Source organism: Malus sylvestris, chromosome 1 (genome assembly GCF_916048215.2).
Source record: "Malus sylvestris chromosome 1, drMalSylv7.2, whole genome shotgun sequence".
Lineage (NCBI taxonomy): Eukaryota > Viridiplantae > Streptophyta > Magnoliopsida > Rosales > Rosaceae > Malus > Malus sylvestris.
In genome coordinates, this window is record NC_062260.1 from 20,155,306 (window position 1) to 20,178,252 (window position 22,947).

Genomic DNA, 22,947 nt, shown 5'->3' on the forward strand with positions numbered 1-22,947 from the left:
TTTTCTTACGTGACTTTCCGTCTAACAGTCTGCTCCTTTTAACCTTTTATTTATTTTTTATTTTTAATCCACTATTTTTCTATTTTCTTTTGTGACTTTCCATCTAGAAGCCAATAAGTCATCCCTATCAAAAGTTCAAAACTTAACCCACAAAAGGCTCAAAGAATCCCAATTTAATATATGAATATGCTCACTTGTGAGCCTCTTATATATATTTGGGTACTTCTGGTTCTCTCTCTTCACAAACCACAACAAACCCAGCTCAGTAGATCACTGTTGGACGTCCCAAAAAATGGTTGCCCTAGTAACCCAGCAAAACCCAGCACCTCTAGGAGAAAAGGAAGAACAATTCCAAGACCAAGATCCCTACGAAGCTGAGGAAACCCTATCTCTCTGCGATCTCCCCAGACACAGTGACTCAGCTTGTTGGGATGACTTCTCCAAAGACTACCAAAGCTCATCGTTCGACCGCGACGAAGACAACTTCTTTGAGTTCTTCAGCGAGGAGTTCACCCCCTCGACGTACCCAGCAGAGAAGGACATAATCTTTTGTGGAAAACTCATACCCTACAACAAAGAAGCACCAAAATTTGCAGCAGAAAAAGGTCATCAGAAGATCAAGAGCCAAGAAACCGGAAGCAACGCGAGAAGCGTCAACTTTTCGAAGAAGAAAGGATTTTTTAGGTCGTGGAGGTCTTACCACTTCCACAAGGTAACCAAACCCTCCAAAACGGCCAAGACTTCGAAGCCGGAAAGTCCCACACCGACAAGTTACAGAAAGTGTGAGGTGAATAAAGTGTCTATACTTTCCAAAACGCCGTCGAAGTCTAAGTGGTATGTTTTGATGTTTCAAATGGCGAGGCTTCCGTCGGAGATGGAGCTGAAAGACATAAAAAACCGGCAGAGCCGGCGGAGCCCTTCGACAATGTTTAGGTCCTTTGATGAAGAGAGTGATGAGATTGCCGGGGCTAAGGGTACTAAGGGAATTAAAAGTGATGGTAATAGTAGGACAAAGGGGTTGTGGGGGCTGTTGAGGGCGGCGGTGGGGTGTGGCAGCCCACATGCAGACGCCGTTGTAAGGGAAGGCCTTCTTTATTAGCTGGTGTCAGTTCGAGTTGCCGAATTTTGATTGGTGCTCAGCTCACACGTGCGGGATTTCTTAGGTAGCCCAGATTGACCTTGCAATCTTAATTTGTGGGATGTTCATTGTATTATACACATGGGGAGGATAGGAGAATATTATGAGGAAGCATATATAAGATAGTGACTTATATAACCAAATTTTCGCAATATTAGAATCCTACATTTTGTAATTTTATTTTTTTGTAATTGGATGAATGAATATGACTAATTGGAACCCCATAACTAAGAGTATGATTAACATTACATTTATTTTGTTGTCTAACAATGGCAATTGTGTAGGAGACGTAGATCATGGCAGTGTGTTCACCCTCCTGCACTCAAATTTTGAATTCCTAATATCTACAAATTAGAGTAGTTTAAAATATGAGTATTGTTTAAAAATTGGTGATTGACATAATTTGGCTGAAATACTTGATTCAAGGGTCATGTATAATTTGGTGCCATATAATGGGTGAGATCCAAAGAGGATCTATTTCCCCCTTCATTCATCTTCTCAGGCAAAAGAATACAGGGCTGAAGTACTTGTTCCGAACAAATCGAGGATCTCGTCGAGGATTTAGCCCCACTGCATGCTCTGACGCTGAAAAGAGGTTTAGCCCCAACCAGCTGGCTATGAAGATTCGAACCCAGACATCAAAAAAGAATTCCAAAGTCTTGCCCACCGAACCAACATCTCATAGTACCAAAGACAAAATCTTCATCGACCAATTCTAAAAATATTAGGAGCTAATCAGGCGGTTGGCGGAGTCTAGCGTCCATCTAGAAAGATTATGTGGATTTAAGTAAATTTATTATACATCGTATAAATAAGTTCTTATTTATACTTAAAAAGATACATAATTGTATTGGGATACGTAAATTGCATAATATAATGAACTATAAATTGCAAAGTATTAAAATATAGGGAATTGATATTAGCACTCTAAAAATATCATTCAACACTCCAAACTTTCTATATTAAGAAAGAAAAATACACTTGCGGGTGTAAAATGAGATTTTTGGAGTGCCAATAACACTTCCCAAAATATATTGAGAACATGGGAAACAATCGTATAATAAGTAAGAGTCACAACCTAGGCACCCTTGCTTAATTCTCTGTATAAGTGAGAGTAGCAACCTAGGCGGGCTACGCGAATGCCTAAGCAAGTCTAGGCACCCTTTCTTAATTTTTAAAACCCTAGGGATTAATCGGGGTGGTGATCCACTGCCTAGCTCCTAAATGGGGCCTAAGCAGCGCTAGGTAGGAATTTTTAGAACAATACCTTATACCTCTATATGAACAGAGATGAAGGAAATAACAATGTGTCTTGATAATTTTTTCTCTTGTTCCATAGCTTGATTGAAGGATCTGGCTCTAAGTTAATACTTTAAAAACAGACTTGATGCCCTTTAATTTAAATTAAACAATATTTGCAAATAACGCGTTATGTGTGCCTAAATACACATAAATACGTGATTTATTATAATAATTTCATAATAATTATGTACCACAGATTGGTAGTGGCATTTCGTATCGGCTTATAATTTATATATGCCAAGTGCCGGCCTTCTTTTCCTTTTCTACTTTGCTTTTTTCTAGAACCAAAGACTGCAAGGCAATACATACATACATACATATACGAACTTAAGACATCGTCCAGCATTTGGCATTTGGCATTCGGAAGAAAAACACCGTTTTAAAAAGCAATAGAAAAAGATATAAGAAGAAATGTTTTCTCATTAGCAATGGGAGTTCACCTCTGCATGTACGTTAAACAAAACTTTCCTCATAACATTACAAGCAAAGCAACAGCCTATATGTGTTTGTTGATATAGGGAACACTGACCTAATATGTCTGGTTCTGCAATAAGATATCTATAAGCTTAAATGACTACATCAAAACTGGAAATGATTACCAGAAGGATCAAAATTTGCTCGGCGAATCTGATGAGGGTTCAGGAATTGGTCATTTCAGAACGATTTACGATTCAGACTTTTCTTCTCTCCTCATCTTTCCTTGTCTGTCACCATTTATAGACGCATTGGCTTTTCTTTTCTCCGAATGTTTACCATTGGCACCTGCCTTGTCATTTTGAGGCTGCTTTCTTTTCTTTCCTTGGCTGCCGCCATTAGTAGACGCGTTGGCCTTTCTTTTCTCCGAGTGTTTACCATTGGCACCTTCAGTTACCTTGTCATTTTGAGGCCGCTTTGTTTTCTTTTGTGTTTTCTTGTTGATTTTCTCCGCTTCAGAGAACTGCATCAAGTACCACAACAGGAATTAAAATTTAATGAGTTTGCTAAGAAAAGGTTGATTCTGACTGCCTTTACACCAAAAATGTCATTGTGCAATAGCTAAACTACCCCCATAGTTAACATTCAAGGTGCCATACCTAGTCAATCGAAAACAGTAAGAACACAAAAATAAGGTTAAGTATGTTGCACCTTTTCAAATAGAGCCAAATCTCTAGAAGTAGCCTTGTCGATGATGCTTTTATAATATTGTGCAAACGGAGTATTGCCACTATGCTTTTCTAGCTGCATATTGACCATTTAACATATAAAAAACAAGCTGCATTCGTCAAAGTAATAAAAATAACGACCATAATGGTTGCAAACCTGGAGAAATGATTCTACAGATTGTTGATCTTTTGGTGAAAAAGGCACCTCGTCTCTCTTCTTCCGCACAAATTCAATGTTTTGCTCCACCTGCAGTGCAAGCAACAGAACCTTTTTGTCACATCACAAAGATAATTCGTAAACACATTAACTTGATTGCCAGCCATGGAGGCCGAGGAAGCAGTTTATTAACAATGTTGGGGAGTTTGCAAAGGCCAACAAAGGAACCATTACTGTGTCACTGTCTCAGACATTATTTTTCATATAATAGTTTTATTTGAATTTGCATCACAAAAACCAAGGAAATTATGATTTTTTTTACGATGGATGCCCCAGACACACAATAATATTAGTACATCCTGCATTTAAAGACAGCCCAAATAGTGGGAGTCCAAAGGGTTCCCATTTTTATTGAGGTCCGACCTTCAAGCAAATTTTCTACTCAAGATGACGCTAGGATAAAAGAGACCTATGTCTCTGAGTGTCCCTATATCTGGAAAATAAATTCGTTTTCAAGGAGACAGATGCAAGTAAAAGACTAAATCTTCTATGAGGCTATACCTGATCAATGAAGCGCTTCACTATACGCTTGAAACTCTCTATAGTAGTTATCTCATGGAACTTCCTCAAGCGAACGAGGGGAATAGTCGCCAGATCAGGAAAAGAAATATGATAGCTCCACTGAGCAAAATGCGCTGAAAGCAGCTCGAGAACAGATACAACACACTGTTCTTGAAAGTTCCTTGATTTTAACCAATTCTTTGGAAACTGCACCAAAAATATGTACTAACAATAATAAATCAAAAAAGCAGACTGTATAACTCAATTGTAAACACACTTTTCTATCGGTAAAGTTACGAATTCCTAACCTTTACAGAACACATCATATTGGTGTCTTTTCCAGGTTTACCAACATCCTTGCCAATTTTATATTCCAAAATATCCACCACTAAAGAGGCAATAGGAATAAAAATTCCTGAGGAAGATGAGAGCTGATTCAACCATTGAATGCATTTGACTCTTAAAGGCAAATATCTAGGTCCAGAAAACAAGACAGCCACTCCGTTTATAATCTGAATGATCATAAAGAGCAACGGTTGAAGATCATAATCAGGTATGTTAGCTGATATAAACATAACCCATAGATCAATGCAATTAGTGTATTGCCAACCGCATATCTTCTTGACAGCTTCCTGGCCATAGAAAATCAGGGAGAACTTCAGTATATATCATTGGTACATCCGAAATACCATAACTTCTTATAAACTACACTCTCACACACATAAACAAATAACTTGAAAGAGGAAAAAACTCAGTTTCAGAATTTAATTAAACAAGCACCAATAGGATTGAATTAGTGACAACACCTTCTTCTTTGTAAGCAGACCCTGCTTCAGTATTTTAGAAAGTTGCTTGATGGACACCATTGCTTTACTAGATGCTTTCTGCAGATCCACAGAGCATAGCTCAACAAAGGAGTTTCTTAGAAACTGTACGTGTTGAAATAGAACAGGCTCCATAAATTGGCAATGACCAATAAATGATTTATATGTGTTAATAAAGCAGGTGTCAAAGCAATCAGAGCGAAAAACAGAAGCTACATCGCGTATGATGAAAAAGGATAGAGATGATATAGTTCCTTTCCCTGTTGCCCACAGATGAACAGCAATCTGCAGTTTCAAATAGTAGTGTTAAGCATGAGTTGCACGACCTATATAGTAATTAGTAAGTAAACAAGCACGATGATGGATAAAGCATCTGTATACAGAATGATTTGGTGCGTTATATAGATAAATTGAGTTTGAACTATTTTTTTCATTCATTTAGAAATACCTTGATAAGTCTGCGGAGCAGAGAAGGGAAAGCAACAAAAAATGTCAATGAAGCTCTGATCCGTGCTAAGGAGAAGGCCAATATCTCAGATTCATTAACCTCATTCAGCAGTAAAAGGGTACTCCTCAAATATGATTTTATCAGTGGCTTAAGAGTATTCCATTTTGAATTCTTGCTTAAGTCCAAACTCTTCTCTTTCTTGGGATTGGAGCTTGATATGCCCATTAGCCCCCTAAATATATTATCAGCCTCATTAAGCATGAACATTAATATCTTGCAAAGGGTTTCACTGTTCTGAATTCCACAACAAGAATCAGCATCAAAGTCCCTGGTTGATTCAGCTCCATAGTGGCATGCAGCACGGTACCCATTTAATAGACTAGTAAGCGCAGGCACACTTTGGTGCTCTTTGACTAGTTGACACAAAGAATCAATGGCAGAGCTGGTCAACAACTTGCTAATGTGAGTGTTAACACCATCCACATTCTCTGGCTGCATATCATCCTCGCTCATCTCATCCTCATCGGCATACTGTAACATGCACGTGCATAATCAGGAGAAAGAAGAGACAACAAACAGCCAATCCTGCAATCTAAAACTGCACACAAATGTACTGCCCCAAACAAAACTCAAAAACTGAAGCTAAACTTCACAATAGATATAACTTGCCTTTTTGTTTCTGAACTGTTCAGATCGCTTATGATAGCCATTGAGAAAGTTAGAAAAATCTGGGTCCTGAAAAATTTCCAAGCAAACACGATCATTAAAAAGAAAACGAAACAATTTGATGGGAGGTGGAGAAAGATGGTTGGTAGGATGAGCAAAATGGGGTGGTAATTGGTAAAAGAAACAATCTTCTTAAAAAAATTAAGTAATAACCATGCCATTACCTTTTCCTTCAATTTGTCTAATTTTTTCATTTTCTTCGCAAGTTCAAGTTGAATTTCCCTGTTCTGCACAGATAAATCACTACCACTACTGCCCAAATTTCCTGCATATAAATGTCATAAAAATGTAAAGGGGAGAGGAGAAGAGAAGAAAAATTAATATCGGAATGATACCAAATCAACAGATGGCAATAATGGCCTCACCTTCTTGTGAATTCTCAGTTTCACCATGAGGTAGATGCAGATCACTTGATTCCTAATCATACATTGAAAGAAAATAAAAATTCAATCCAAAAAAAAATCCCAGTAAAGTGACTGAAGCTAAGAAGAGTTCCCAGGAAAATGTGCTTTCAATACCTCTGAAAGATACCCATCACTGTCTGAATCATCTCCAAACACATCATTCTCATCTTCACTGAATATCGCATCAAGAGGAGTGTCTTCTATGTATTCTCCTTCAGTATTTCTGAGAACAATTTTTTCAAATTAGCGTTTCTGTAATGATGGTATAACACTACAATGCAGTTAAAGTAAACTACAAAATGAAAGTACGTAGTGAAACTTAAAAACGCATTGGCTTCGTTTGTTTCAATGGAAAACAGTTCAACAGGAAAGTTTTCTGGATGCAAAATATCCTGATGCTTAATTGACGTGTAAAACATTTCCTTAGTTTTTCTTCTTCTTCTTCAGGAAATGCTATCTTCGAGGAAGAAAAGTTTTCTGGCGCTTCAGTTAGAATGTTAGATTGAAGCCTTAAAATCAAGAAAAACATTCTCTGATTTTCCATTTTTCCTCAACGTTTGACATATATCTATTATTTTTCTGGAAAACGTGGTCTCCAAAGTTCAATCCTCCTAACGGAAAATACTAAACGGCAGAAAAATAAAAACTAAAAAAGAAGCGAAGAAGATACAAGCACTATAAAGAATGGCATTCAAAAAGTACATGTTCTAAACCCTGAAATGCGAAAAATGCCCCACTTCGTACCTTGCATTAGACAACTCTACTGCGTCCTTTTTCTGTTCTTTACCGCCATCTTCTTTCCCACCTTCTGCAACAATCGAATTAACATATTTCCACAATCAGAAATCAGAGAAGCGAGAAACAATCTCCAAATACAAAGAAAACACAAAAAACAATTAAAACCCACAAAATTAAAGAAAACCCAAAACTCCACGCATTCAAAATCTAAAACTTTCACAATTCACAATACACACGCCATATCCCACATAAAATACACAAATTATAAACAAAATGTAACAACAACCCAAACAAGAACACACCAAAAGAAGCAAGTTCCAAATTTTTATTTATTTTCTACTCAACCCAAGTTTCAAACTTTTAATCAGTAAGCCACACGGGTTTGTTGTAGTTGTAGAATAAATATCTATACATATACATATAGTTATAGAGAGAGAGAGAGAGAGAGCATACTCTTGGAAGTTTTCCTTTTGTTGAACTTGGAATTCAACTTGCGATTTTTTCTGAGAACGGACTGGAGATTCTTCTTCGAGAACTTCCTTGCCTTCTTCCCCAGCTTGCCCATGGCTGCTCAATTCTCTCTCTCTCCCTCGTCAGCCTGCAATGGAGGAAGGAAGCTGCGTCGTCGTTTTTCGTTAGGCGCCTCACACCGTCGCAGGGTACGAGCTTCCCTTCGTTTAACCTGATTTCGGCTTCCCCACACCCTCAACCCCAAAACGCTGTCGTTCTGTTGAGCTGAAAGTCCGAGACCGGCCCGTTAAAAAAGGCTTACACCTTGGGCTGAGGCCTGCTTTAACTCGCCCAAGAAAACATGGGCCTAGCTTAAGATTGTGGCCCTTTGGGTGGCTTGAGTATTCGAATTTTATTGGCTCTTGATTTTTCTTGTGTTTACTAACACGTATAAAATAAAAAATTGTGTGAATTACGTGTAAAATTTGTAATCGAATCTCTGAAAATTCAGGAATTAAATCAACTAGGTGGCTAGTTGAACATTCCCCTTGCTACCCTAATTTGTGATCCAATCCTTTAGAACAAGTGAAATTGGATTTTGGAATTAAGCACTTCCTTTTGATCATGTGCCATTGCCCTCCTTTTGCTATTGCCTCGGCAAAACGGGTGAAAGTGCTCAAAGTTCATCGGCAACGCATTTATAGGTGAAAATGTTACTCATCTCAACTTTTTTCCGACCTATGTGACACATCGTATGCACACCACATCATTGCATTTAGAATTTAACAGAAAATGCCGTCTAAGTTGGAAATAAAGAAGTTTGTCAGTTGACAAATGTGGTGGTTAAATTGTCAGTTGACAGCTCCAACAAATTAAATCAATTGAAGTATCACAAAGTCATATCACTCGAGCGGAGTGACGAACACTCAACGTGCACTCCAAATTCAGACTTTCATAATTTGACAAAGATAAAAATTAACGGAGTTTTAACGAAACACTTCCGATACTGTTCATTTTTAACGAACAACCACATTTTTACTTTTTCCTGATATTATTCACTAGACCTTTATTTGTCATTTTTCATTTAAACTAAAGTATTTTTTAGACTTTTCGTTAGTTTTCCTAAAAATTAAACCTCATGACTCATGCCACACGTGTCAATGTTGAAAACAAGTTTATTCCAAGCTTCCAACTTTTTTGTACAAACTAATATTAGGAGAGACTGATTGGAACAGAACACAAAATCTCAATGCTGCAAATTATCAATGCATGAATAAATGTTTTAGTCACTTAAATACAGAATCTTAATACATGAATAAATGCTCTTCATCACTTAAACACAACAAATTGGAATCTAAAAGAGCGCAATAATCAACTTTTATATACACCAGGTGGATACTGATCGTGTGACCATTAGGGGAAGAATGTGTGAGGGCATTATATACAATTTCCAGCGGCTAGCATTCATTTCTACTGCAATGGAGCACAACTTACATAGTACGAATACATCATCACGTGTCATTCAGTATCAATGAAACAAAGACATATGAACAAAAACTTACACACGTCATTATTTTATGGGGAAAAAAACTATGTCGGATTTTATATAAAGAAAATTCATTTTTAGGGGAAAATTCATATTTTCATATGTTTTTAGAGAATAAAGGTTAGCAGTGTATTCGTATCATACAAGTCATTCTCTTCCTACAAATTTACAAGTTTGTAAATAATTTAATAAGGTGCAGCATCGTTGGTTCCACCAAATGATGCACGCATCTCTTTAAGGTGTGTGATATCCACACACCCCTTATTAATTTCTATAATTTGATATTTTTCAATTCATTCGATTCGACGGCCGGAAATTAAGATAGTGTCTAAAAAGTAAAAATGGGTGTGTGGATAGCACACCCCTCTCTTAAAATTCTGTGTAGTGGTGGCCTCACCAAGTGACAAGTGGCTACCATCTCTTTATATAAAGAAACTTTAACCTAAAACGGATAATGTAGGGCACAACTGCTAGGGTTTCTCCGGACACTATGTTATATGAAACTAAAGACTCCACAAGGTTAATCTTCTTTTTCTTTTTTCTTGTTTTATTTATTAACTATCATGTATATGTAAGTTTCAGAAAGTGACTTTGATTTGTTATAAAGGGAAATAATTAATTTAATTAATTAGATCAACCAATCACTAATCCAGCCTCGTAGTTATAAGTTGAGGAGTAGTTAAAAGGAAAGTGTTATTGACACTCTAAAAATCTAAAACTACACTCCTCACAAGTATTCTTTTCTTTCCTAATATAGAAAATTTGGAGTATAGAATAAGATTTTTAGAATGTTAATAACAATTCTCTAGTTAAAATTTAGAACAATTAATTTACCTGCCTCTCATAATCCATATGGTTAAAGCATGTATGAATTGTAAGAGTCTAAATACAAAATTTTCGCTAAATTTATAATTATTTCATTCAAACGAGCCCTTATACTTGTACAATTGAAGAAAGTTTTGAACTTGGCATGCAAGTTACACAAATTTTATACCAACTTACTATTTTTTCTTCACACTAACCATTTCATCAGCTCAAAAGTTGTGCTTTGCATGATTTTTTGAGTGGATTCACATCGTTTGCTTGTAAAACAAGCAACCCTTTTTATTTTATCAACGAAATTAACAAATGATCAAAATTTAGTTCAATTCGTGAGGCATGCCGTGTTTGGAGGAAGCACAGGCGTTGCTGTGGTTCAAGTTGCAGCAGATCAGAACGATGGCTGTATCCCGAAAAATTCCTCAAAAACTGCTAAGACAAAGACAGCGATTTTGTTGTTGTCTAATGTTGTCTTTTGATTCTTGCTAAAATAGAAACCCCGATCTGTCGGCCCCTCCGAATTCTCCCTTAACCACCTCCTCCGTTCCCTCTGCTCCTCTGCAACTTATTCTGTTTTTCCGAACGTTGAAGCTTTCCTCACCAAAGATCGGTCCCCCGCCCCTCTCTCTCTCCTCCCCACACACACACACACACACACTCTCTCTCTCTCCCCATTCATAAACTCCTTTGGGTATTTTCTGTTTTTTTCTTTTTTTCAGGGGAGAGGAAGTTCCCAAAAACTCACAGAAATCTGGGAATTTTCGAGCAGAGGTACTGAAAGTTGTCCTTTTTTTTGTTTTTGTTTTGGCCTTTGTTTTTCTCATACATTTGTCCTACTATTTACTTGTGAGCTCTGTCATTTTGTCACACTCTCTCTCTCTCCTCTATTTCTCTCCCTAAGTTGCTGCAGGTAGGATATTTGATTTGGGTTCTATGGATTTTGTGAAAACCTTGCAGTTTTGGAATCTGGGTTTTGGTCCATTTATTGTTTGCATTAATGGGCAACCCAAAGTTTGCATCTTTCCCTGTTGGGTTGGCAGTTTTTCTTCTTCTTGTTATTGCTTACCCTTTGTAATTAGGTTTAGGAAGTCATTACTCGTGTTTATCGGGTGTTTAATTAGATCTCTATGTATTTATGACATAGATTTCCTACCAAAAGGTCAGAATCTTGAAGGTTGAACTTTGACTTTCAAGTTTCAACTTTCCTTGTCCACTGTTCCTTTTGAATTTCTGGGTTATTTGAATTTTATGCATTGAGAAATTTCATAACTTCTTTTGTTTATTGTATTGTATGTGTCTGAAATTTCATAAATTTGTTTGTTTTTGGCAGCATGCTTTGCTAGGAAATGGGGAGGAAAGGGAGTTGGTTTTCTGCACTCAAGAAATCCCTCACCCTTGATCCAAAAGAAAATAAAGATCAGGTTTGCTTAACTGGTTTAATTTGATCTTACATCGTTGTTGTATCGAAAACTAATACGAGTTTCTGATCTGAACAATTGTACGTTCATGCCAGAAGACTCACAAGTCAAAGAAATGGTTTGGGAAGTATAAGAACGAGGATGCGGTATCTTCCTGCGAAGAAACCGCATTGGTTATCCCTGCCCCCGCCCCTGCTCCTGCCCCCGCTAGTACCCCTACCCTCCTTCCTCCTCCGACCCCGCCTCCAAAAGAAGATGTCGAGTTAGCTGAGGCTGAGAAAGCACAGAACAAACATGCTTACTCTGTGGCACTTGCCACTGCCGTGGCTGCAGAGGCGGCTGTGGCTGCTGTTCAGGCTGCCGCAGAGGTTGTTCGCCTTACAGCTGTGCCCATGCCCCGTTACACTGGAAAGTCGATGCAGGAGGCTGCAGCTATCAAGATTCAGACTGCTTTCCGAGGGCACTTGGTATGTTTTATTTGGCTACATTGTTCTATAGTCCTATTCGTTTCATTAAGATGTTTGATTTGTGATAAAATGCAAAAGAACGTTAGTTTTTTTCTTCTAGTTCTATCGAATCAGTTGAACGGTTGGTTGTTCAATTTTAGTGATCACATTTCAAGGCCAACTTCTTATGGATAAGGGGATGCTGACAGCATTTAGAATTATGCGTTAGATGAGGTTGTGCTGCGATTTGTGATTTCAGGCAAGAAGGGCGTTACTAGCTTTGAGGGGGTTGGTGAGGTTGAAATCATTGATAGAGGGCCAATGTGTTAAACGACAAGCAACTACCACATTAAGATGCATGCAGACTGTTGCTCATGTGCAGTCTCAGATTCGTGCAAGGAGGATTAGAATGTCTGAGGAGAATCAGGCACTTCAGCGACAGCTCCAACAGAAACAAGAGAAAGAGCTTGAGAAATTCAAAGCTTCTGTAGGTTCCCCTGATATATTATGCGCACTTGCATCTTCTGTTCTCTGAGTTCAATCTTCGATTTGTTTCGTCCTCTAGTTTTATATTTATTTCAGGTCTTAGTCTTCGTTTTTGTGATATAATAAGCTCGTTGTGACAGATGGGAGAAGATTGGAATGATAGCACAGAATCGAAGGAGCAGGTCGAGGCAAAGCTGCAAATGAAACAAGAGGCTGCCGTTAGACGAGAAAGGGCTTTGGCTTATTCGTTCTCTCACCAGGTAGCTTACTTTTCCCTTCCGAATTTTTTTACAGGATTACAGGAAGTCTATCGTCGGCGATTTTGAAGTCTGATTTGAGATTATGCTGTGATGAATCTCATTATTCTTTTTAACATATTGAATCTGTCTTCTACCTTAAACTGACCCAATAAATATCAGAAAATGTGGAAGAACTCTCCGAAATATGATCACCCGACCATTATGGACCCCAGCAATCCCCACTGGGGTTGGAGTTGGTTGGAGCGATGGATGGCTGCAAGGCCGTGGGAGAGCCGAAGTACAGCAGGCTTCAATGACCGGGCCTCCATGAGGAGTGCTGCAAGCCGTGCCTCCATGTCTGTGGGGGAAATCACCAAAGCTTATGCTCTTCGTGATAAGCCTTTCCCTAGGACCCCTACTGCCCTAAGATCAAGCCGGCCTTCGAGTCGCCAATCCCCTTCAACTCCTCGCTCCACAGCACCATTGTCCGCATCAATAACCAGGAGAACCCTAAGAGGAAATGGTCGGGGTGGAGATGAGGACTCCAGGAGTACGCTAAGCATCCAGTCAGAACGCTTCAACAGGAGGTTTAGCATGGCAGGATTTTCTGTCAGAGACCACGAGGGCCTTGCAAGCTCGCCTTCAGTTCAAAGTTACAGGACACCCACGAAACCAACAAAGGCCAGGTCGAGGTTGGCAACCCTAAACTCAAACCAGCCAGAGAAGAACGGAACACCATCAGAGAAGGGATCAGTGACGTCTGTAAAGAAGCAGCTGTCATTCGCTGCTTCCCCGGCTGGACCAAGGAGGCACTCCGGTCCTCTTATGTATGATTCTAGCTCCATCAAAGGCACTCTAGTGCACGCGAGAAAATGCAGCAGGTAGCTAGTGATCAGTCTAGTGAGAGAGAGTGTGTGCATGTAAAATAAAAGCAAGCATGTAACTAGGTAGATGTTGTTGAGTTGAAGAAGATTGAATAAAAGATTGACCAGGCTTTGTTAGAGGGTGGAGGAGGAAGAGAAGAGACAAGAAAAATCGATCGGTTTGTGATTTTTGTGTTTGTTTCATTTGTCGCCATGATAATATCAACATCTGTTTTCTTCTTCTTCTCAATAACCTTTGTGTCATCGATCATGTTTCGAGATTGTTACATATAATGTTGTAGCGCACGAGGATTGGTTTTGTTGGTATATGGTCCAGCCCATGATCAATGTTCTAGATTATTCTAGTAAGCAAGAGATGAGGCTGGAGCTTGCTAGACAATTCTAGCATGTTATTAAGTTGATGGAAGAAGCTAGAGAGTACTAGCTTCCTTGGTTGCAAATGGAAAGATCTAGAAGCTACAAGTATGTGGCTAGTCTAGATTTTTCTATACTAGAGGTTTGAAGAAGGAACTAGAAACTAGTAGAATGCCAAGCCCTCACCTATAAATATGGGTGTGATGTAACCAATTGAGAACCAAGAGTGAGTAGCAAAGGATCAAGTCCAAAGCTAGAGTTCCACTCCAAGAGTGAGAGTGAGAGTGTTCCACTACACATTGTGTGAGTGAAGTTTAGAGTGATAGAAAGTGTGTGTTATACTTTCTTGTATCCATCAAGCCTTGTCTTTGGCTTGGTAAGACTACTCTTGTTGTATTCATCTTTTTCATATAGTGAAGATTGATCCTTGTTTGGTGGACGTAGGCATAAATTGCCGAACCACATAAATTCTTGGTGTCCATTTTCTACTTTACCTTGTGCATTATCTATCTTGTAGTACCGACATTCCTAACAGGTTTTGGGGTTGAACGTTAGTTCATGGTAACAGAAATATTGTTTCCTTAGTTGTATGCAGATTGCTGTAATTTTTGAGATCTTTCGACTCCTCAGTTGCTTGATTTTTCAGTTGATCAAGTTAATTTGTTTCTTTCTATAGATAGCGTTGATCTTGCCCTTTTGTTTTTGCTACTTCTCTAAGATTCATCAATCCAACCATGAATCTCGTCGGATCGGAGCTTTTACCTCCTCGGGGTTTTTTTCTTTCGGAGAAAAGCTTAGGTTGAAAGTTTCGTGTAATATGACAGGTTTGAAGTACGCACTTTGAATCAACGATGGTGAATGACTCATCCTGCCGAACCCTCAACTTTTGTTGAAATTCAAACCTCTTTCGACACTAACATATCGAACCGAGGGCAATAACGTTTTAAGATTCATATAGCTGACCCTACTTAGTAGAAAAAAGTTTTGTTGTTATTTCAACACTAAGATATCAAAAACCCTGTAAAAAAATGTTTTTAATTATCAAAAAAAACTTATTTATTCTACAAACATTTAAGCGTTTTTGGTAAATGAATTATAAACCTCTTCATTATTTGAGAAAATTACTAATACGTAAACCCAATTAAATTGTCATATTCTGGTGACAAGGAGAACATTTTGCCCAATGAAAACTTTTTATAACTTAACATGTAGGATGCAGGTGTGTAGTTTTGAAAACGTACTTCAAAGTTAAGTTTGTTCAAAACGTACTACGGTTTGGTGATATTATTTTTTACTTGTATGTGAGAAGTTTTAGGTTTGAATTTCGTAGAAGGTGAATTAGATACCAAATTAGGTTGTCCATTATGTGACTTAATTGAACTCTCTCTCACTTTAGTGTAAAATATATCGTTGTCCTATAAAAAATTATTTCGAAATTGTGTGTGTAGTTATTATAAGCATGTTTGGAATTTCTTTGATAAAAGCATTATAATAATATAAAGTTCTTTTGACTAGAAACACTTGGAATTTTTTAAAGGAAAATGATTATCGCCGGATTTTTTTTCTAGCTATCTCGTGATCGTTTATCGTATATCGTGCGGTTAGTTTTCGTTAGATATTATTTATATTTAATTTTAAATTTTGAAGATTTTTAATCACATAATGTACGATGAATGATCACGATCACAGAATCATTAGAATCCCCGAAAAAGGATCCAGCAAGATCCTTTTACTTTTTTAAAAACATATACAAAATAAATAAATAAATAAGCACACCTAATGAACACTTTTCACCAAAAGTAAAGCACTCCAAACGGCTTACTGGGTGCAACCCTTTAATACTTTGATGACAATGGGCCTAGACAATCCGACCTTGTCCAGTGGGCCGTCGTCGTATAAATGGCGGTTACACGTGGCTATATGATAGGTACCCAAAACTTAATTGGACGAATTAGAATTTGGGAATTAGGGGTTAGGGATAAAAACATGCTGGGCAGAGCACACAGTATCTTCTTCCCCAACTCACAACCAGCTTCGAGAAGCCTCTGAATGAAAGACAGGCCCCAAATTCTCAGCTCAGTCACGATACATTCAACGATATGGTGAGAAAAATCTCGTATTCCCCGCCGCATCTTTTGTCTTTTCACTCTCCATTTTTATTCCCAAGTTCAAATTTTAATGTGATTTTGGTACTAGGGTTCGTAAAGTTTTAATTTTTGTTGAAATTTTGAATATTGGTTGTTTGCATTGGATTGGGGTTTGCTGAAAAATTGTGGGTTTGCATTGAATAGATTGGTACAGCAGAATATCTACTAAATTTGACTCGTTTTATTGGCTTCCTGCTGCATACACATATACATACATCCATATATACAAATATATATATATATATATATATTTGTAATGGGAGTTGTAAAACAAAAGAATTTTATTCGCCACATGGAGAAAACTGGATAATGGGTTAATCTTAGGAATAAAATGATTAAGGAACTTATTCGGGTTCGCTAATCAAATTATTTTATCAAATCTTGATGAAATCTCCACATTTTGATTTGATATGCATTCCTTCCAGTTGTCTGGTCATGATTGGATGTTTTCGTCTCCAATTAGCGGCATCCTGATCTGTTAGAAACCTGTGCACATTCCGGTATGTTTAAATTTGGCTTTAAGATGGCAGGACCGTTCTGTCAAATAATTTCATGCCCTGTATGCATTTGATTCGATGTATCTGTCTCACACACATATATTGTTTAAAATTATTGTTTTTCACATTCACAGGTCAGGACTGTGTGGTTAGTGCCTTCATTTGATTGTCCAAGTGAGATTTTTCCGTCTAGGATTTGGCTACGTGTGTGTGTGACTGTTAGATGATGATGTCTTTCTGCATTGAACTATGTAGATGATATAATGTTATTCCAAAAACTGGTGGGAATGCACCTTTGTCATGACGTTGGGCAAATGGCGCTTGGAATATTGGAGGGGAACTAAGTCAGAAGGAGTTTTATCAGATTAAGGGCTGGTTTGGTATTGCTGTGCTTTGAAAAAAAACTGTTGTGAGAATAAGCGGTTGTGCTGTGAGAATAAGCGGCTGTGAAATAAATCAGCAGAGTGTTTGGTAAACTTTTTTGTAAAAGTGCTTTTGGAAAAAAAAACAGTCTGATAGTGGGTCTTTTCATTAAAGGAGCACTGTAGCTCCGTGTGCTTTGAAAAAAAGCCAGTTTTCTAAAGCTGCAAATAGCAGCTTTAGCTTTTTCCTTTGATTTCAGCTTATTCTCACAGCAGCTTCCAAAATAAGCTTTTTTTTTTCAGTTTACCAAACACCTAAAACCTTCACAGCTTTTTTTCATGGGTGATTTTTTCTTAAGCACTTCACTCCCAAACCACCCCTAAGAATGCCAATTGAGATTTAGTTCATAAAGATCGTAGAATTAAAATGACAAATTGCAATTCTGTAGATTTAATGAAATTTTAGATGTACTTCAGGCTACACCATTTTTGGCTGGTCTTGCAGTAGCTGCTACTGCCCTTGCTGGTAGATATGGTATCCAGGCTTGGCATGCGTTCAAGACACGACCACCAAAAGCTAGAATGCGAAAATTTTATGAAGGTGGCTTCCAGCCGACAATGACAAAGAGGGAAGCAGCTCTTATACTTGGCGTCAAGTAAGCAGGATTTTATAATGTAGAATGTAGAATCTTTTCCTAGCTTAACCATTGCTGTTTATTTATCCAGAGTCGAGGAAACTGAAAGGAGTATTCCATCAAATTATAACAAAACGACATATTTTTTGGAGATCAAAAGGAAAACGGAAAATTGATTATTTCTCGAATCAATGACCTTGTAATTGACTTGATTCTAGGATATATATAGGTATCTGAGCCAAGTCAAACCCTAAAAGACTGAAGATAGAAAAGGTTGGAGAGTGATACTTGACACTTTAATGTTGAAGACTGAAGTCGTGGTCATGTTGTCGTTTCCTATGTTTTTAAGCAAAGTTAATTTTCATTTATGGTTCGACAGGGAAAGTGCAGCTGCAGACAAGGTCAAGGAAGCACATAGAAAGGTGATGGTTGCGAACCATCCTGATGCAGGCGGCAGTCATTACCTTGCCTCCAAAATCAACGAAGCCAAAGATGTGATGCTCGGGAAGACAAAGGGCAGCGGATCAGCATTTTAAAGTATTTGAAAATGCCTCGACTTCAAGTAGCGTGCTAATCCGTAATATAATCCCCCTTCACTAAGTTGTTTTGCTGGAATGTTCGATCTTGAGAGACATAGGAATTCTATTGCACCCGTCTGTGTAGGTTCAAATTTATGTTAAAATGGATTGTATTCAAGTTTGTGATATCGAATGCCATAAAAAGTGGGGAAAAGGAAGGGCCTTTCCCATTCTTTTAACATGCTTTTTGTAGTTGAAATTGCAATTGGAACGGGAAAGTGTATTTCCGCACTCTTTTTCTCCTCTTGCACAAAAAATAAATAGGGTTGTGTAGAACGAGAAAAGAGGTGTGTGTAAAGGACTCCGTGTGGAAATCTTTGAAATTTTATGGACATACAACATAAAAGTAACAAAAATCAGTCATCGCCTAATTAGAATGTGACTAAAACCGAAGCAAGGGCCGTTCAGATTTCTTTCAAGATGAACAATAGTCAAGAGCCGCTATGATTTCTGCTTGAGCCAAGGGGTCGTTTCTTCTTACATGCAAATTACAAGCTAATACGTATGTGTAAGTAACGTATTAAAATAACCTATGGCAAAAATTTCGCACAAGTGTCAAACTGTGACAGATTTGAAAAGGGGTGTGCTATTTACACACCTATTTTTACTTTTCACACACCCCTTGTTAATTTCTATCTGTTGATCTTCTCCAATTCATTCAATCCGATAGTCGAAAACCAAAAAAGTGTGAGAGAAGTAAAAATGGGTGTGTGAATATCACACCCCATTTGAAAACTTGAAATAAGAGTAGTACACAAAATGAACAAAGATTATACCATGCATACGACAATCCTAATACATGGCAGGTGGGCCACCAGCCACATAGTCATTATCGTGCCTTGTGATCAAATGAGGCAATACCAAGGATTTAGAACACACAAGGCAATTGGTGAGAGCATCATATATGACACACCCTGATCCTAGAATCAAGGCGTGATGGCCGTCACGTGAGTATGACGTAACCAAAAGTGTGATGCGGAAGCAAAGGATATGAGAAATATGAAGGAATTAAAACCAACTACTAGCAATAATATCCAACTAGCATGATAGAGGGAGTTTAATAGTAAAACACACAAATTCAGAGCATAGATACTAGGTGCAGTCAAGTAGGACCATAACTACGTTACAACACCCGCAAGTGAGTCCTACATTTATGTAGTCTGTCAGTACGCCGTGAGGGTCCTCGTGGGCCACCAACACTGCTAATTAGAACCTGGAGGGGCGCAAAACAAATTGAGTGGGTCAGTAAAACCAAAGTTTTCCAAAACATTTCATTTAAAACATTTCTAACCCCTCACTGTAAAACTTGTATACTTTCCCAGAAAATAACATAATAGTATATAAATCCTCATATGTCTCAAATCATCAATCTATTACAAATCCAGAAATATGTCATGCCATAAATGTCAATAACAGAACATGGATGCATCAAAATAACAGGTGACATAATGAATCAACCGGAGACGCTGCAGTTGGTCATGTACGGTTAATTCCATAGCTCAATATCCAACCTAGCCGGAGTCACCACGGTGACCTGTACAGCACTACTCTGCACATAAATCAGAACTACCTAAAGTAGTCTGTACGATAAGGTGTAAGAATAAGCTCTAGTGCTTCTCTCATCAATCATCTGCGCGCATAATCTAAGGTCACCTACTAGTCGGAACCACCTCTAGTGATCTATACAACTAGCATGTCGGAACCCTCATATGGTCTGTACGACATGCACTTACTTGGATCCAAGGTGAGCGTGCGGTGCGGTGAATAATATAAGCACTAACACCAGGGGTGCAGGTTATGAGCTATCAACACAATTCACATCATCAATGATTCACATGAATAACATAAAACTTACCTGATACTCACCTGTGCGTCCACAGCACCAATTCACACACACACACATATATATATATATATATATGCGTCAATATCAATTCATACAATTCACAATATGCATGCATGGCATTTTAAAACATACTTTCATATAAATTCAATTTCTGGGAAAATCAATAGTATATAGGTATATACGGAAAACAAAACTGCCCACTCACTGGTAAGTCGATGGGTCGTAACCCCCGTGATGTCCCTGGATGCGCTCATCCTCGGGATAGGTGTCACCTATATGCGAAACAACTATAAAAACGTTAATTAAAGCACATAACCGACAATTCGTAATAACTTCTCATACGGTGCTTAAATTGGGTATATGAATATACCACATCGACCTACTCGACGTCACGGACGTCGAGAAATTTTTAGAAAAATTTTCTGAGGCTGCACACGCCCCCATGCGCCCCCCACGCGCGTCTCCTACCTTGGGCTTGCCGGACTGGTTTTTCCGGTGGCCGGAAAACTGGAAATTTTTCAATCTCCTTGTTCTCCGTCATTTCTCAACCATTTTCTTCGTATTTTATATCAAAATGAAGCCCTAAGCATGTAGTTTCACGTTACACTACTTTAAGGCTCTAAAAATTACAAAATCTCACCGGAGAAATTCCAAGAAAACCGGCCAATTTCGAACCCAATGATCCCGACGTCCAAAACCTTCAAACGAAGCACTCTGAGCTTCCTTGGGACCTCACTAAGCTCACTATAAACTTAGAATTCCCTGAAAATCAATATATCACGATTGCATGACATAAAACTGGGGTTCGAGTTTCACGTGATTTCGAAGGTTTCACGTTCTAAAACTAGTACCAAACGACTCAGGAGGTTGAAAGGATGAAGAACCATACCTTTTTGGCGTCGATCCGTGAAAGTTCGAGGGTATTGGCCTCGTTCGTACGGTTTCGAGAGGGAGAGAGTGAGACTGAAACAGAGAGGAGAGAGAGCACGGGGGAAAGGGAGATGGTTGTCCCGTGTGTGTGTTGTGTGGTCCACCTCAAACCATCACCATCCATTTCATTTTATAACTCCCTAACCACAAAAATACAATCCAAATTTTAATCCAACTTAAATTATTTTCTCCAAAAGTTTAGGAATGTATTTAGTCCAATAATATGTCACACACACACATACCTTAATACCCGTCAAGGGTAATTCCGTCATTTCACGTCCCCGATATATAGAATCCCGGGACGGGCTGTGACAATATAGGGGTGGATTCGTGGCACTAAATCCCAACGATAATATAATTTCGGATTTTGGTAATTTTTGGTGAATATGATTTTTGAGGAAAGACCTAAAAGATAGATAATTCAGATCGTTGAAATTATATTTAGGAGTGAGTTCCACAAAAATGTGTGTCAAAAATCATGTAAAAAAAATAATACTACGAATCCAACCGCTTGTATATATAATATTCAGTAAATATGGATTGCTAAACAGCTAGAGTTTAGCTAGATAATCTTCAATTATGATGTTTAAAGTGGACTAATAATATGCCAAAACTCCACATGCGGCCTTACAAGTGGTTATTTATGTAAAAACAAATAATGGGGTCATATGTTATATAAAAGGGGAATGCTGGATATTCTCCTCTTTGTTCGTATAAATTTGTCAAGACTCAAGACACCGGTTTTGGAAAATTCAAGGGGACTACATTATTGTACCGTCTTACTAATAGAGGTGAAATTTATTTGTGTTAGTGGACTATGTTGCTAATAGAAGGGTGGTATAATATCATCTACCAAAATATGATATGCTTAGAATTCAGATTTAATATTCTTACTCAATAACGTGAAAAATTTAAGGATAATACTTAAGTCATGAACAACAAGACCATTTAAATTCTATTATTCTTAGTCGATAACATGGATTAACAAGTATGTGTAAATGTCCTATTGTTTCTAAATCTCAATGACAGTTGCCCTTTTTTTTTTAGGAAAACTAATGAAAAGGGTTTGAAAATTTTAAGTTTTAACGATAAGGATAAAATAAAGGGTAAAGTGAATAGTACCAGGATTGATTTTTTAGTGTAAAAATGTGATTTTTCGTTAGAGTGAATAGTACCGGAAGTTTTTTGTTAAAATTTCCTTTTTTTATTTATTAGAAATGATAGTTTTATATTGCATTTATGAATCAAAACAAATACAGAAGTAATAATTGCATACAATACTTCAATGACCAAAAAATTATCCAATCTAAGCGTACCAATGTGTATTATTGCTGGTTATAATTGAATTGTCTTTTGAGATTTAAAATAAATTTTGTCCAAGTTTAAGACGACTTATTATTTCCACAAAAAACTATAAGCTTCGAATCCAAAATCCTAACCACTTCTCTTTTTTTTTTTTTTTTTTTTTTGTTCTGTTAGAAACGGATAAAAAAATATGGTTGGTTTTCAGACGATTTTTAAAAATTGTGAATTTAAAAAAAAAAAAAAAAACTAATAAGTGGCAAAAACAAAAGAAGCCACGAGCTCAATGTACAAGTCCTGACTTGTCACCCTTTATCCATTCAGCATTCATTGTCCGACTGGATGTATGTTTTTCACGAGGGATTTGGATCCTCTCCTGAGCCAATGGAGAGGATCCTCCTGACCAACTATTGTTGGCTGTTGAATAAAACCAACTATTGTTGGCTATTGAATTTTTATTTAACGGCTATAAACACGAGGGTTTCTTTGAAGTTATAATAATTATAACGTTAGATGAAAATCCAATGATCCACAATGGTTGGTCAGGAAGATCATCTCCATTGGCTCA

The 22,947-nt window shown here is 37.8% G+C and overlaps 3 protein-coding genes and 1 pseudogene across 5 annotated transcripts; 3 read left to right on the plus strand and 1 right to left on the minus strand.

Annotated features, from left to right (window-relative positions):
- Nucleotides 1–201: 201 nt before the first annotated feature.
- LOC126593207 (uncharacterized) lies at nucleotides 202–1,374 on the plus strand. The gene has a single exon (XM_050259202.1). It carries the CDS (start codon nucleotides 293–295, stop codon nucleotides 1,097–1,099), a length of 807 nt encoding a protein of 268 aa, XP_050115159.1. The 5' UTR covers nucleotides 202–292; the 3' UTR covers nucleotides 1,100–1,374.
- Nucleotides 1,375–2,842: 1,468 nt separating this feature from the next.
- On the minus strand, nucleotides 2,843–8,134 carry LOC126628511 (protein REBELOTE-like). The gene is made up of 13 exons (XM_050298233.1): nucleotides 7,894–8,134; nucleotides 7,447–7,510; nucleotides 6,817–6,925; nucleotides 6,664–6,715; nucleotides 6,463–6,563; nucleotides 6,242–6,307; nucleotides 5,573–6,103; nucleotides 5,107–5,409; nucleotides 4,609–4,932; nucleotides 4,301–4,507; nucleotides 3,740–3,829; nucleotides 3,566–3,658; nucleotides 2,843–3,377 (listed from the first exon to the last, which is right to left on the minus strand). The coding sequence occupies exons 1-13, from the start codon at nucleotides 8,003–8,005 to the stop codon at nucleotides 3,105–3,107; spliced, it is 2,325 nt and encodes a 774-aa protein (XP_050154190.1). The 5' UTR covers nucleotides 8,006–8,134; the 3' UTR covers nucleotides 2,843–3,104.
- A 2,678-nt stretch (nucleotides 8,135–10,812) lies between these two features.
- Nucleotides 10,813–14,550, plus strand: LOC126626779 (protein IQ-DOMAIN 3-like). Of its 3 annotated transcripts, none has more exons than XM_050296181.1 (6): nucleotides 10,830–11,026; nucleotides 11,586–11,676; nucleotides 11,772–12,140; nucleotides 12,379–12,606; nucleotides 12,746–12,865; nucleotides 13,025–13,971. In XM_050296181.1, exons 2-6 carry the CDS (start codon nucleotides 11,602–11,604, stop codon nucleotides 13,727–13,729), a joined length of 1,497 nt encoding a protein of 498 aa, XP_050152138.1. In that variant the 5' UTR covers nucleotides 10,830–11,026; nucleotides 11,586–11,601; the 3' UTR covers nucleotides 13,730–13,971. The 3 variants fall into 3 exon arrangements, with proteins under 3 accessions (XP_050152144.1, XP_050152138.1, XP_050152134.1); XM_050296177.1 differs by having other exon boundaries at nucleotides 10,831–11,026; nucleotides 11,769–12,140; nucleotides 13,025–14,550; XM_050296187.1 differs by lacking the exon at nucleotides 12,379–12,606 and having other exon boundaries at nucleotides 10,813–11,026; nucleotides 11,769–12,140.
- Nucleotides 14,551–15,966: 1,416 nt separating this feature from the next.
- On the plus strand, nucleotides 15,967–18,480 carry LOC126626796 (mitochondrial import inner membrane translocase subunit TIM14-1-like; annotated as a pseudogene).
- Nucleotides 18,481–22,947: the final 4,467 nt, after the last annotated feature.